This window comes from Apteryx mantelli, chromosome 31 (genome assembly GCF_036417845.1).
Source record: "Apteryx mantelli isolate bAptMan1 chromosome 31, bAptMan1.hap1, whole genome shotgun sequence".
In the NCBI taxonomy this organism is placed as follows: Eukaryota; Metazoa; Chordata; class Aves; order Apterygiformes; family Apterygidae; genus Apteryx; species Apteryx mantelli.
Genome location: NC_090008.1, coordinates 2,309,586 through 2,324,251, shown reverse-complemented (window position 1 = coordinate 2,324,251; position 14,666 = coordinate 2,309,586). Strand labels below are relative to the sequence as shown.

At 47.3% G+C, this 14,666-nt stretch overlaps 1 protein-coding gene across 2 annotated transcripts in view; it reads right to left on the bottom strand.

Annotated features, from left to right (window-relative positions):
- Positions 1-2,287: 2,287 nt before the first annotated feature.
- VPS45 (vacuolar protein sorting 45 homolog) overlaps positions 2,288-14,666 on the bottom strand; it is a 28,089-nt gene continuing 15,710 nt past the window's right edge. The window contains exons 14-15 of one of the 2 annotated variants that reach the window (XM_013956528.2): positions 11,883-12,014; positions 2,288-2,902 (exon numbers count right to left, since the gene is read on the bottom strand). In XM_013956528.2, coding sequence (XP_013811982.1) covers positions 2,815-2,902; positions 11,883-12,014 — 220 coding nt within the window. In that variant the 3' untranslated portion in view covers positions 2,288-2,814. The other variant, XM_067313480.1, reaches the window with a different exon arrangement.

Here is a 14,666-nt window from a genome sequence, read left to right as displayed (position 1 = left end):
TACGTGTTTTTAAACAAAGGTTGGGTGCGCTTCTTACGTGCCTTCAGCTTAAGCAAGAGTTATAAATGAGATGTGGAAACTACGGAGTAAAGCTTTCTGGCTTGTGTCAGGCACCCGGGGGCAGCCGTAGAGCTTTACATGAACCAAAGACCCCAATTCCCTGTTCGTTGCCAAAGTGTACTGTCCTGGGAGCCGTTCCCGACAGTCCGTGCACAGTACCGGGGTCCCATCAGGAGGCAGCTCCCGCAGCGGCACATGCTCTGCCGGGAAAGGCTGCTCCCATCTAAGCAGTGTGGAGTCTTTCTTGCCCCCCTCTCTGTGCTTCCGCAGGACCAACGGTAGCAACTGAGCTCGCTGGGGAGAGCAGAGGGGTCTCACGAGCGTCGGCAAAGCGCGGCTCGGAGCTGTGGTGCAAGGGCTCCTGCTCTGTCGAGTGATTTCACTCCCAGCTGCACTTAGAGCAGGCGCCCTGGAGACCTCTCTGGATTGCCCAACAGAAATCGCAAACCAGGGATTTTGGCTGGAGAGCCCCGTTTTGACTCCTTTCTGCGGAAGGCATTGCTTCGCCTGCAGGCAAGGCCTGATGTCGTGCCATGCCAGCAGGGCCCAATCCCCACCAGAAGGCAGTGAGATTCCAAACTGGAGGCGGAAGTTGAGGTGAGACAATGTGAGATACATGCTCCAAATGAGACAGGAAAAACAAAACAAAACAAAACCCAGCACTGTGCCATCTCGCTCCGATCCCTGTATCTGCTCTGGGATAAAAAAGGTCTGATTGCTTACCCCAGCACGGATCAACAGGGAGCCAGTGTACAGCACGATAGCTCTACTTTGAGCCTCTGCAAAGAGAGCAGTGTGATCCTCGAGGCCTTCGGGATGTGGGGGAAGCAAGGGAGAAAAAACAATTCCCTGCAGGGGCAGGGATGGGTGCTGAGGATTTCGTGTCAGGCCTGCTCAAACCTTCAATGCCAGTAAGCATGTACCAGGGAGACTGGAAAAGGAAACACGCAGGAGAGAGGGTTTTCACTCAGACAGGTTGATGCAACATCCCCAGTTATAGGATGGTCTTTATCCACCACGGAGGATTTGGTGCCAGGAGCACAACCTTTACAATACGATGTTACGAAGTTGAGCCGCCAGAAAAGGCGGGAGCCTGTTGGCTAAATCAAGCCAAGCTTGGACATGTTGCTTCATTAGATCTCTCTCTGCTGCCTCCAGCAACAGTGGCAACTCCACCTCTGAACTCCGCTGTCTGAAAAGGACTGCGATATTACAGGGCATTAGTCCTACAGGGAGGAGAGCAGCAAAACGTGTCAAGCTTCCTAGACGCAAGGAGGAAGACGATGGACTAGAAGCGATGGCAGTGCCCATCCCGTCAGAAACAACGTGTGACGGTCCTGAGTCAGAAAGGAAACGTTCCCTAGCGATGTGGCGTGGGAACTCTGCCCCGCGTCCTGGCCCCGTTGTTTTCACGCGGAAGCCCTGGAGCAGCTCCACTGTGCACATACCGTCAGTCCTTCAGCACTGCAGGGAGGTTTTTGGATGGACAGGTGCCCAGGCTCAGAGTGACCTTGCTTCAGGGAATTAAGCCAGAAAAATGAGTCTGAATTCAAGTACTTTCCATCCATAGCAGCTCTGCAGAGCTCTCAGGGAGGCAGACACTTAGTCTTATTTAATTATGGCAAAGCAAGAGCTAAGGGGAGAGACTTGTTCGTTGGTAATGGGTGTTCACAGAAACCCAGCACCCAGACCGTTAGTATCAGTTTTGACTCCTAACCTGTGCTGCTTTTCACAGTACCTGTGCCCAAATAAAAGGAAACTCGGAAAAAATTCCTCTTGAAGAGGCAGACAAGAGTAACAGGAACCTGCATTCCTCTCCGGGATGCCTGGACTCTAGCAGGAGGTAAGGGCTGGGATTACAGCTCTCACCCAGAGATCCGTCCCCCGCAGTCAGGGCTCTGGAAAAAAGAGGCAGCACTATCCAAGTCTAGCTCCCAGGCTAGGATAAGGCCAAGTGCCCTTCTCTTCCCCAGCTCTGCTCCGGAATTACAATTCTCTTGTTTCTTTTCAAACCCAACATGTTTTATTACTGATTGATAGAATAACTTTTATTGTTAAAAAAAAAACCACAGCACTTTTTCGGTTCACAACATGGGAGCAGGAGAGGGGGCAGGGAGCTGTGCTGGTCTCTCAAGGTAAACAGAAGCTAATAGAGCAGAGTAGGAATGTAACTATAGCTCAATGGCAGTATGAAAGGGATGTGCGGAATCATCTAATAGACAAGAGGTTCGGTCAAAATGGGTTATTTAATGGGATTCAAAATATACAGACAACTCAGCAGAGCAAAGGGCTGCTAGTGCCCATAAGAACTAGCTTCACCTTCCAGAGATGCACACGAAAGTCTGGGCCAGGATCATTAGATGTTCATTAGGGGGCTCGTACAGTATGTCTTGAAAAATCAGGAAGGGCACAGCTTTCCCACAGGCCAGCAGAGCTGCAGAGACTCAGTGTCTCTGCACTGGAGTGACATTTGTCCCAGGCCCTCCTGCAGCTTACGGTTCCAATTAGGCAGGCATGTCCCGTTCGGAGCTGTATTAGTGAGAAGACAATGAGGATGCTGCAATTTGGGGCATGTCCTTGGTTCATCAAGGCAGACACCAACTTCAGCATTCGCTGCCCAGATGCTTTTAGTTCCTGGCATGGATGGGGGAAGCAGTGGCAGCAGCCCTGTGCAGGAACGTCCAGTTCTGCTCCAAGGCTGTATGGTCAGTCTGTGGGAGCTACGGATGGGCGAGACAGGAATTTCTCCCCGATTCACCGTCTGCTGCTTGACCTTGGAGTAACTTGAGAGCCCTCAGTGCTCCGGCCGCGGAACCCAGAAGCTGTAACTTCCTCGAGGAAGCTGCCAAGCAAAATTAAGGTTAGCAGAGAAAAGAGCCAACTTTTCACTCACACAGACAGAAAGCAACCACATGGTCTGACTTCAAGCCTTTGAACAAAACCAACAAGCGGCCCACAACCTCAGAGCCGTGTAAACATCTGTTTGCTCCCTGGTGTCACTAGGATGGGGGGAAGAGTGACAAAGTCACTCCTTCATACGTGGTGAAGATGGCAAAAAGGAAGGAAAGGACCTGCCCACAACAGCATGTGATCCAACCAAAAAGGAGACCCAGGAGCAGGGATCTAACTCTCAGTGCCAACGCTCCTTCTCCTCATCAGGCTCGGATCAAGGCCAGCAGTAAAGAGGCAGCAGCCCAGGAAGAGCGTGAGGGACTGATGGGAAAGAAGAGGGCACGTGACAAGAGACACTAGGATCAGGACTTATCTCCCCTGATGCAGAGGCAGCATCCTAAGAGCTGGCATTCAGGCTAACAGTCTCCCTCTGCAGTCAATGGACAGAAGCACCTTCTGATGGCCTACTCCTCCAGCCGCTTGCAAGGGGCAACGGGGGTAACTAGCTCAGGCTGGGACAGCTAAAGTTAGGAGCTGTTAATCTAAAAGGCAGTTAGTGAATGGCAGTCTTGGAGGAAGCTCCCATCTTCCAGAGACGGATCCTCACACCAGCCAGGATGAATTTAATAACAGAGAGCAAAGCGCAAAGCTGTGGGACTGCAATGACCTGCCCCGTGCATCAAAACCCGGGGCACCGGGCGTGGGGCACCCGGTCAACCTCTTCACTTCACGTGGCCATTCATCCTTAAACAGCTCCATCCCCTCCGGGGGTGGTCTCTTGTCTCTCCCCTCCCCATGCCATGACCTGTAAGGCTCCCAAAACAAGGACGACAGCTCCTCATGGCCTCAGCTCAGCATCTGGACTTAGTGACAACCCCACTTAAGTTTTAGTAACAAAGCCAGGAAGGCCAGCGCTTAGGCTTGTTTTTCTGCTCACTCTCAGTCTTCCTGTGTGGATGATAAGGCAGGAAGAGGCAGGGTGGAAACCTCCTGCTGAGGCATCCTTGACATTTTACAGCCAGGGTTTTTTGGAAGGCAGCCCCCTGAGCAACCTGGGTCACTGCTCTGTGACTCACTTACCAACCTGCTCCTTGGCCCGGCTGCAGAACTCGCATCCACAGCAAGATCCTCCCTGCAATTTCTAGCCTGTTCCTTTAGACCAGTCATTCAAATCTGAATAGTGAGCCACATGGAAACCTCTGGGCCCTAACCGTCGATTCATTCAACTCATTCAGAGCCGTATTTGAACAGGTGAACCACTTCCCAAGAAAAACATTGTCAGGTGGAGATCAGTTGCTGGGGACTGGGGTTGGCCAACTGCAGACAAAAGGAATGGTCAAAACGGGCAGTGGGGCTGCAGCAGTCTGGGGGTCAGGACTGCTCGGTTGTGTCTTGCTCCGATTCAGATACTGAAATCTGAATTTGCAAAGCTGTTCAGTCTTGGCCCAAAACTGTTCCCACTTAAGCGACAGTAAAATTCCCCGTTACGTCTTTAGGAGCAGGGCTAGGGTAAACATTTGAGAGTTTGGAAAGTCCCGTTCTAGAATGCTTGCAAAGCGCTGCAAGGTCCTTGCATGGGCATGGCTGAAGAGGGGATAATTGTTAAGGCAACTCTATCAGCGAGGAACTTCTACTGCATGCCGCCTGTGGTTGCATGGTGCTAGGTCATGCAGCAAGAGAGATGGTTTCTACCTTGATACGTCTGCAAAATGAATTTCACCCATTCTGTCACCAAGCAGTCTTGAAAGGCCAATTTTATCCCTGAAACATGCCACAGCATTTTAGTTTCCAGGCTTACACCTGTCATGAGCACAGATTCATTTCTTATCTGGGTGGAGGGGTATGCACAGCAAGCTGAGAAGTAGGTATACATAAAGAGTGGCATTTGTTGGAGCTAAACCAAGGTCAGCTGCATCACGCCTGCATTCCGGCAGCCTCAACCCTGCTTCACAAATCACAGCAAAGCTTAATCCAACAAAGCGCACAGAAGCAAGAAGGCTAAACCTTGGAAACACAGTTGTTTAAATAGGTCTAAAAGTGGGTTAAGGTTTGAGGCTAATTCAATCCTTTCAAGGGGAGGAAAAAAACCCTCTCAGAGGATAATGCTTTAAAGCTTCCTGCATTGTTTTTGTTTGATTATAGGCTTTTATATGCTTTTTTTATGGCACTCCTGCCTGCAAAAGCCAAAAGGCAGCATGGCCTGCTGAGGAGATCACTAGATTAGGATTCAAGCTTGGAGCTAGTCCCAGTTTCACCAGCAAGTGATTGGAGAGCTCACTCCTGCCCTGGCGGCTGCTGCCTCCTACCTCCATCTTTCATGTAACTAGCCTTATTTGCAATATAAACCGAATGGACTGTCCTCTCCTATAGGTGCTGACCCAGCTCTTGGGACATGAGCAGCTAGGTCTCCAAGCACTGCTGCAATACAAACACCAGAGCAAGACACACGTGAATGAACCTTCACGAGACATCCCTCTACATCTGTATAAGCGTCTGAAGCCAAATGTGACAAATATGTGACAGTTTCACACAAAATGAAGCTCTGGCACGCGGGCATCACTTCATTGCAGTCGTTTACACCTGCTGGTCTGTGCAGTTTGGGAGGCAGCTGAACACTTTGCAAAACCACAGCAACGCTCCCACATAAGATCTAATGAGGACGTGTTACCAGGAAGATGGTTACTCTGGCAATGTTATTCAGTGCTACCAGTTTCTAGGTTGACTCATTCCTTCAATATGCTGATCAAGTTAGCCAAACATTAATGCTTAAAGAAAAAAGAAAAAAGAAAAATCAGGATACATAGCAAAAAGAAAAAAATCCCACAAAAATGCGATTCCCCTAAAATAGGTCTAAAATGGGTCTACCTGCCAAGGTTGTGAATCATGAGGGTTTAAAAATCAAACCTCATGCAAATGCCTGCACCAATTTGCAGACCTGAACACCGCACTGTTTAGAAATATGCATTCTGGGAGGGCAGCATCCTGATTTATAGGAGGTGTAACAGGAACAGTGCTTGCACTATGGCCATTCAGCTCTGTGATTACAGCTAGAGTGCTGTCCCTCCTCCAGTTTTATTTTTAGGCATTAGAGTCAGGCAGACTGAGTTCCTAGCAGAGAATGACTTGCTTTTATTTTTAAAGGGGACTCCTGTTTATTTGTTATAGGGAGAGAAAGTGTGTGTGTGTGTGCGGAGAGGGAGATTCAGGCAGACACCGTCCCCTTATACTTCAGAAAGGTCTTAAAAGTGGGCAGCGCAACCGCCTTTGAGAACCTCTTCTCTAAAGAAGGTCTCCCTGCCTGCAGCGCCACTGCTGTGAGAGCCAAACTGCCACCGCAGCACAGGGGTGAGCTGGAGCACAGTAAAGATGTACTGGGCTGCGGCGGCTGTTGTTTCCCAGGACCCGAAGGATCCCATGAGAAAGACAGGGTGCATCTCAGTGCTGGTCACAGCTCTTCCAAGTCTGGCTGAGGGCTGGGAAAGCCTCTGATCAGAGTGGGAATAACACAGCGCAAAGAGAATTAGAAGCGCTCTTTCCTCCTTGCTCTAAAACCTCGCTCCCTCCACAGTAAGCAGGAACCGGGGCTAGTACAAACCCTTCTCTCATAGTCACAGGTATCCGGTTGCCAGGCTCAGCCAGCTAAGGACACGGCAACAGTGTTGGGCAAGGCAAGGCAAGGCAAGGAAGCTATTACTGTAACTGGGTAAGTGGGTCAGGCTACAAATCCCCTTGGATTAGTCACAGCAGGTTTGTGCTTAACCTGTGCTCTGGATGAGTCAGCCCCAAGCACCAGATGTTCCTCCTGGTCTTGTTCTTCCATTTTTAGCCAATTATTGATCATCTTTAACCCTTTCTCCCCCAAACCTGAAAGAATTTCCTTGATATCCATTTGCCCGTGAAGGAAAAGCACAGAGCTGGTTCCCCGTGGGACTGGTAGTAAAACTGTTTGCCAACAGTAAGGAATTGGCTCCCTCACACTGACTTTGCTTTGCAAAGGGGGGGAAGCTAGAGGCAGGTCTTTCCAGATTTCAGCCCAGAGAAGGGGAGCAGTTAGGAGGTGCTGCCGAACGTATTAGGCTGTCCGACTTCCTAAATTCGAGGCCCAGTAGTTATATTCTTTGCTCTTTCTTCACTCCCTGCCCAAATGCCACCGTTGCCATGGGCATTCTGCATTTTGGTATGAGCACACGACCCCTCACAAACATAACTTAGATAATGTTTTGAAATTGTCCAAGTGGACAGCAATTGGGAACCCACAGATTTAAATCCAGCATAGTTTTGCCCAAATGTATTTGGTTCCTGCAGGCCAATACAGAGGTTGCTATGGTCAGTGTTAAGGAATGGCACCAAATCAAGAAAGAACTCTTACTTTCATCATAAATACAATTTAAAAACATATTACATAGGTATTTTTTTTTTTAAACTATGATCAATAACCCCCAGCCTTCCAGCCCTTCCATTATAGTTCATTATATTGCTGGAAAAAAAAACAGACAGGAGCTCTACACTCAGGCTTCATTTATCAAGTGGTTCTACCGATGGACAGATGCAAAGGAATTGCTGGAAGCTTAATCCTCAACACGAGTCCGTGATAGAAGAATTTCATTAAGTGGGCAGATGTGGCATTTCAATTCTCATACACTGGGCACAGCTCTGCAGTGAGTTGTTGCCTAGGTTCTTCATACAGGAAAACACGTCTGCGAAGGCTCTTTTACCTTTTTGATAATCAAGTCATAATAGAAGTATCTTTAGTAGGGCTGCCAAAATTTCAAAAGTAATAGAGGCAGCCAATCTGGTTTGATTAGAAAAACACTGAAAATTCCTTGACAACAACAGATTTTTTCCACCCTGCTGGCGTTTCTCAAAGGATTCAAAGCTTTAGCAAATGCATATCCTCATGCCCTCATATACTCACCCAGGAGAGGGTTGCCTGTTAACGGGAATGGGGGAAAAAACAGAATCTAAGTAAACTGAGATGGGCCAGATTTAAGGCCTGGTCTGCAGCAAAACTGTGCACGCACAATTCCAGACAGAATCAGAGAGCATTTCTCTGGCTTTCATCACTTAATTTTTTCAGCGTCCCGAATGCTTTAATGCATTTATTCTCATAACCCTTGGTTGCAGTCCCATCCCTGGGAACAGACCAAGCCACACCACCAGCCCTATCTCTGACTGACCTATCCATGGGTAGTGTTAAGAAGGAGGCTGAGGAATGGGTGCACTACACGGATCTCTCTGTTTTAGAGGAGGACGAAGGAAGACAAGAAACAAAAATCTTCTCATACCTTGTAAAACACCGGGACTTTTTTAATTAGGAGAATAAGCTCCAACAGTAGAGCCTGTTAGCTTCTGTAGCCTGATTTATTTATAAGGAGTCCCTTAGACTACATGCCTTACTTCAGAGCATGAGCATCATTATTTGATGCCTGCCCATATTTTGCATATATGCGGATATAAATCCATAAAGATCAATAGGGCCAAACTCTCCTTGACATCACTGTGTAGCATAAAGAAACTTTAAACCAGTACATACTGTGCCCGCTTTGAGACCTTCTTCATGAGCACAGAAAGATGCGTAAAAGAGCATTTGTCATCCCCACTTTAAAGCATCTACTTACAGTATATTCACTGGACAATGCAGATGGTCTCTTAAACACATAAGCTTCCCTACAAATATGTAACTAGCAACATAAGCAGCTCCAAAGGCTTGTTTGTCTGCTGCTTTGTAAAAAAGCAGCATGGATATCCCTTAAGCCATCCCCCACAAACACAGCTGTCGATCACAACTTAAGTTGGACTGGTAAGAACAATGAAAGCACAGGATTAGTGTGCTTACATGGGCTGCTCAGAGCGTTAATATGAAAATCTCCTTGTTTGTTGTGAGATATCGACCCTAATCCAGCAGAAATAAGCAACAGTTCATTAAAGAAAGGCCAGTGGATTACCAGAGGGGTTAAGATGCAATAAAATCTAGGTTTCCTCACATTAGACACCTCGGATGTGTTTGCTGAAAAAACCACGATCCTCGTGCACTTTGCTAGGATCGGTGTTAACACACAGGTGACAGGAAACTTTTCTTCATTTCTCAGGTATCCTACGTGAGTCAGCTTGCTCTGCTGCACATGCTGCTGCTCCTCTCTGCACCGGGGCTAAGCAGGCCAACCTTCCCTTGCAACGTGCTCCAGGATTGCTGACTGGAAAGGTCTAGTTGTTTATTATTACTGATGTGGCCTTTCATCATTAAGGAAAACTTACTCAATCCACTAGGGAAAAGCAAATCAGTTGGGGCAGTGCTATTTTTAGAATGGGAACCTTGACAGCCTCATCCCGGAGTTCCCAGACAGGACCTTGTAGTAACCAGCTCTTCAAAAGCAACAGCTTTTTTTCCTTCTTCTGTTTTTTTTTTTTTAACTTCATTCTTTGAAATGCAAATTCTGATACAGTATCCTAGTTTTTCTGTAAATAATTCAGAGACTGCGCCAAAACCTAGTCACGGTAGAAGCCCCAACAAGCTAATGTTACTCATTACGGCACAAATCTAAGAAGTGGAGCCCAACAGTGTAGCTCCAAATTTTGCATTTCATACAGCAAAAGCAAGAGGCAGTCCCTGCTAAAAGACCTTACGGTGCAAAGAGGCAAAGGAGAAAGTTGCCTAACATCACCTCATAGGTCAGAGCAGAGCTGCAAATGCTACAACCGATACCATCCGTCCTCGCACCCCGTCTACCAGCCACCCTCCCGCTTTCCTTCTCCTACTCAAAATGCTGCCAGGAAGTTTTCTCTATCCCCTCCACGACAGTTTTTGCTGAATCAACTACGCAGATCCACTTTCAGGGCAGGTCTCAACCTCCAATATGGTGTGAAAACTATACCTTCCCCAAGATCTCCATATCAGTTACTCTGTTATTTGTATTTAGTGTGGTATGACAGTACCATCTAGGCTCGCAGCACAGATGCTGTTAAAAGTTGGATACAGACTTGTTGGTAGATGTCAAAATCAGCCTCAAAATGGGTAGACTAGGAAATTACAGTGGACATCAGGTTAAGTGTGAACCAGCTTTGACTGCATCCTTGCAAGATGACAACTTACTTGACAACTTCTTTCTTTTCCTCAGTCAAAGAGCAGCTAATATGTTTGCTGATCTCCTTTTTTTTTACTATTTGTTGGCCTGGCTAAAACAGGATTTAGTTCAAAGGCTACTTTGTAAAGCAGAAGGTTGAGGAAGCTGGGTAATTTGTGCAGGAACTGGTCGATATGTGGGCTAATACAGATTTGCCTTTGTAACCTAGTTCATGAAAGCAATTTGCTTCTGGGGTGGCACCAGTTCAGGAGCTTTCCAATCATTTGATATTAAGCCAGAGTAAAGGCCAAATTTCAGAGAGGACACTGTGAATTTGGGGAGGGCTGGGCATTTTTTCTGAGCAAATGATGATAGGAGCCACTGGATTGCCTCGCAAGATAATTGTTCCTACTTCTGTGTAGGCAGCTTTGCAACCTGAAGGGCCCTCATAGGCACGAAAAGGAAGGGCAAAACTGCAGGGACTTTATAAGTATCACACTGGACTTTTTAATGCAAGAGCAGTGCATCTACATGGCCTGAAAACCGAGCCAGATTTTAGCCTACGCACTACATTTGAGTCCACCTGTCAGTAACTGAGATCAAGGAAGTGCTTGACAGCTGTATTTCTGACATACGAAGCCTGTGGTGTTAACATTGTGTTTCCTGAACTTGAGGAGAGCGAGTTTTTTCTAAGCTGTTGAGGCACCCAAAGCTCTTAGTCAGCTCTGAAAACTTCATCCTGAATGTTGAAAAACATAACTTCTCCTTCCTGTTGCAGGACTGTATTTTGTCTGCATTTCTGCTTGGTAAGGTTGAAGGTCTCCTGCCATCGCAGCTTAGAGCGGGATGCTCCCTGTAAGCTCAGGGCAGCTGCTGGACAACTCCCGGGGCTCTCCCAGGACTTAGATTTCACCACACTTCCTGCTGCAACACATGGGAGAGACGTGGGTCACCTGTCACATTCCTGACGTTACCCCTCCTTCTGATCAACCGATCAGCTCCGGGCCACAACAACATCTTTATGAAAGGGGAGAGAACAGCGTGCTGAAGAGGAGCAGGAAAAGTATTGAAAGAATTCATGGTTCTTCGCTTGGCTAGCAACAAACAAGTATTGATAGGAATTTCTGGCTTTCCACCTTGCTGTAAATCCCAACGGAGAACCTGATGCCCAATGGCTCATTCAGCTCAGTGAAATACCATCAGCGTTGCCTGACACCAGCCCTTCCAGCTCCGACAGTCGGCTGCCTGGAACATTTCGGGGACAGTGGCCTAGGAAATCAGTGCAGCTCAGAGTGGTCAGCGCTCCCTGGCGTTGCTCAGTTCATGGAGGGATCGCACCTTTACAAATGGTTGGCCTCCCAAAGAAGGTAACTTGGTGTGTACAGCAGACCAATAAGAAAAGCTCCTTTCTCCAGGGAGCCATGCGAAAGACACAGCCAATACTCTGCAGGCTTGTGGGCGGCAGAGAGCCTGCTAGCAGTTTAATCATAGAATTCAGTTCTAATCATAGGTACATTAACTTCACTGGTATCAAATGCAGTTGCTCCAACAGGAGCCATGAGACCACAGTCAGTTTTGAATTCCTGTGTGCTGCACTGGCTTCTCATTCATATTAGTGTGTGTGTGGTGAATTATAAGCAGGAAAAAGCCATACACATCTACTTCCCTGCTCCTGAATTCAGTGAAAGGCACATTAAAACTTCAGCTTGATAATATGTCCCTCAGCCATAATGAGCAGAGCTGGGCTCAGACCATTTACACACATTTCTGTGATTTACTGTGCGAGGAAGATCCCTCAGGCGTCACAAGTCACACTCATGTCAGCGGTTTTATATACACAGAATCCGCAGTAAAGAATAAAGTTATTACCTTTTCGTGTTGTGGATTGTGGTCCCACCGAGGATGATCCGGACCCCTGGGTTGGTGCGGTTAAGGTTATAGACAGTCAGTGCCTCTTCATATGTTGCTCCTCCAATGATGAACACAATAATATCTTGGGGCCTGCAATAAAGACACAAATGTTGAAACCAGGTCAGAAAACCATAAAGGTAAGTCCCGTGCCGGTCACAGGGACTGAGGTAACCATCCAGTTGATTTCTCTCCCCAGACCATGTCCCATTTATATGATGCTTTAGGCTCAAGACAACGTGTAGCCCATTAAATCACTTTAAAAACATTGTCTGTCCTAAACATTTACACAATGCGCTAACGGTCCTTAAAACCTCCTTAGCAACACCCACACGCTATCCCTGCGGAGCTCCACCATGACACATCCACCAATGTTTAATGCATGATCGAGACACTGCTGCGGCTGTTAAATTAAGATCAATTTAGGAGTCAAACGAGGACAACAGCGGTGCTTCAGACCTCTCGGGCTTGGCTTCAAGAGCGTGGATCAGCTGCAGTTTTCATGTCTGATTACAGAACTGGTGGGATTTATCCATAAATTTACCTCTGAGGTTACATTCCCTAAGCAGCCTAGGAATACAGGTTTTTACAGACAAGTACCATGAGGGGGAAGGAAGGAGGGAAGTGCCTTCATCTGACAAAATACAAAAGCAGACATATGTCCTGCATATTCTGCTTTCAAAGGAAGGCTGCACCTTCCTTGCACCCTCCTCCCCCAATCACTTAATTTTTCGCTCTTAGGGATAGCAGAACGTGCTTGCAGCCCAGAAATCGGCTTTGCCACCATCTAGAAGCGGAGAGAACAATTTTTGCAGGATCCACAGCAGAAGGGTCTGGATCACATTCTGTCAACTATGTAACATCCGCTGCTCGAGTCGGAGCATTTCACTCTGGAGAACGGTCGAGTCCCGACACAATTAACTTTCTGTTACAGTCTCAAAATTAATCTTTGCTCTGCACCCAAGTACTTCTATTAGGATACAGCTGCTTGCTGCAGTGGTCAAAACAGCAGGCATTCATCTACGCTGTCTGTGCAAGCTCTGGATCAGTGACAAAGCAAATGGACCGTGAGTCAGGGATGACCCCAGAATGCACCTAGACTCTATGGCACTAGCTACTCCCTGCTGAGAAGCCAACCTGCAAAGCCCTCGACACCTGTTACTGTCCAGAGGAGCAACGCTCGCATCAGAATGATGAACATCAGGTCTTCTTTTTTGGTATCACTGAACGGACAATACAGCCAAGAGCAAAACTGCTTCCACCATCAGAAAGAGACACTGGCTCAGAACAAGAACGTCTGCCATCAGACCAACACTACTGCTTCCCTGCCCCTGGAGAGTATGTGAAAAGGTAAGAACAATTAATAGAAATGATTAACACACACAGTTTGATGAAGTGATCTTTGTTAGCAGTAATCTTCCAAATCATAAGTCTGTTCTGAAAGTTTGGGTTAGTTCTGGATACCATGATTTGAACACACAAAAGGAGACTTCAGAGATGTTTTCAAATGTGCAGGTAGTCTCCTCTGTGGGGTGGAGGGGGAATATCACAGCCTGGATGCCTGGAACCAGGGAGCCCATCATTTCAGGCGTGCTCTCTGGTGACACGTAGCATTGCTAATTCAACAACAAAAAAAGTTGTTGCACTCAATACATCTCTTCTGCATGCACTGTACAATTTGTTATCCTTGGGAACTATCATCATGTATGGCAAAGACTTCCGGCTGCAGTTTATAGCTTCCTTGGAAGGAACAAGATTAGAATCCTTTGTAGAGAAGTCAGCAGTATTAGACCGTGCTGTATTAGATGCTCTATGCTTGTGCTCATCTAGACACAGGGGCCAATTTTACCCTGTGGGTGATTTGGCCCTTCCAGTCAGGGGCAGTGGCACAGGCAATGCGGCTGCCCTCAGGACTTCAGCAACGGTCTGTGCTGCGTTCACTTTGTTTCCAGAGACCCAGGATCCTGTGTACCGATCTCTCCCTGAAGAGCTACACTGTGTCCCCTGAACAGGAACAGGCTGTGAAACCTTCTGCACTGCAGCCTTAAGATAAGCAGGTTATATATAGCAACTGCACATTCAGACCGTGCAGGTTCAAACATCGCACTAAGGCAGACGAAGGTTTTTGCACCCTAGTGACAACGCGAGTCACTGAGTCAGCCTGGGAGGAGAGAATGCTGCTGTACCTTGTCTTTTCAGCTAGGTTCAGACATACCCCTTCAGAAACTAGAAGCAAATGTGCCCAAGTCTTTTGGAGATGGAAATCAAAGGGAAGGGGAGGTGCAGCAGTGAAGTAATCTGATAAGCCACTATCAGTTCTCAGAAAAAGTATACCCAAATAGAGGAATTCAGAAAGAAGGATAACCCAAACAGACCTAGCAAAGAAGAGCTGATATCTAAGCTGTGCTGCAAACGAAACAGGTAATTCCTTTGCGACATTGTGTCACAGGTAAGAAAAGTTCCTGCTTGGACATAATATGCCAGTCTGCCTCTATATCCCTTGCAGTGGTGATTGCTCGGTATCAGGAGTATGGCACAGAACATGCACATTTTTGCTTTTATATTGGTACTGCCTTTCTTGGAGGATTAAACTAGGCTTGGTACGGAGCAGTGGGGGCAGAACCATAACCTCTCTCACGCGTCAGCTGTACTGCTCAAAGTATCATGCATTCACCCTGCAGATTTCTTACAGACCAGAAGTTAGCCAAGTCATGCAGAGGTAGATTGCCACAAAAAGAACAAGGG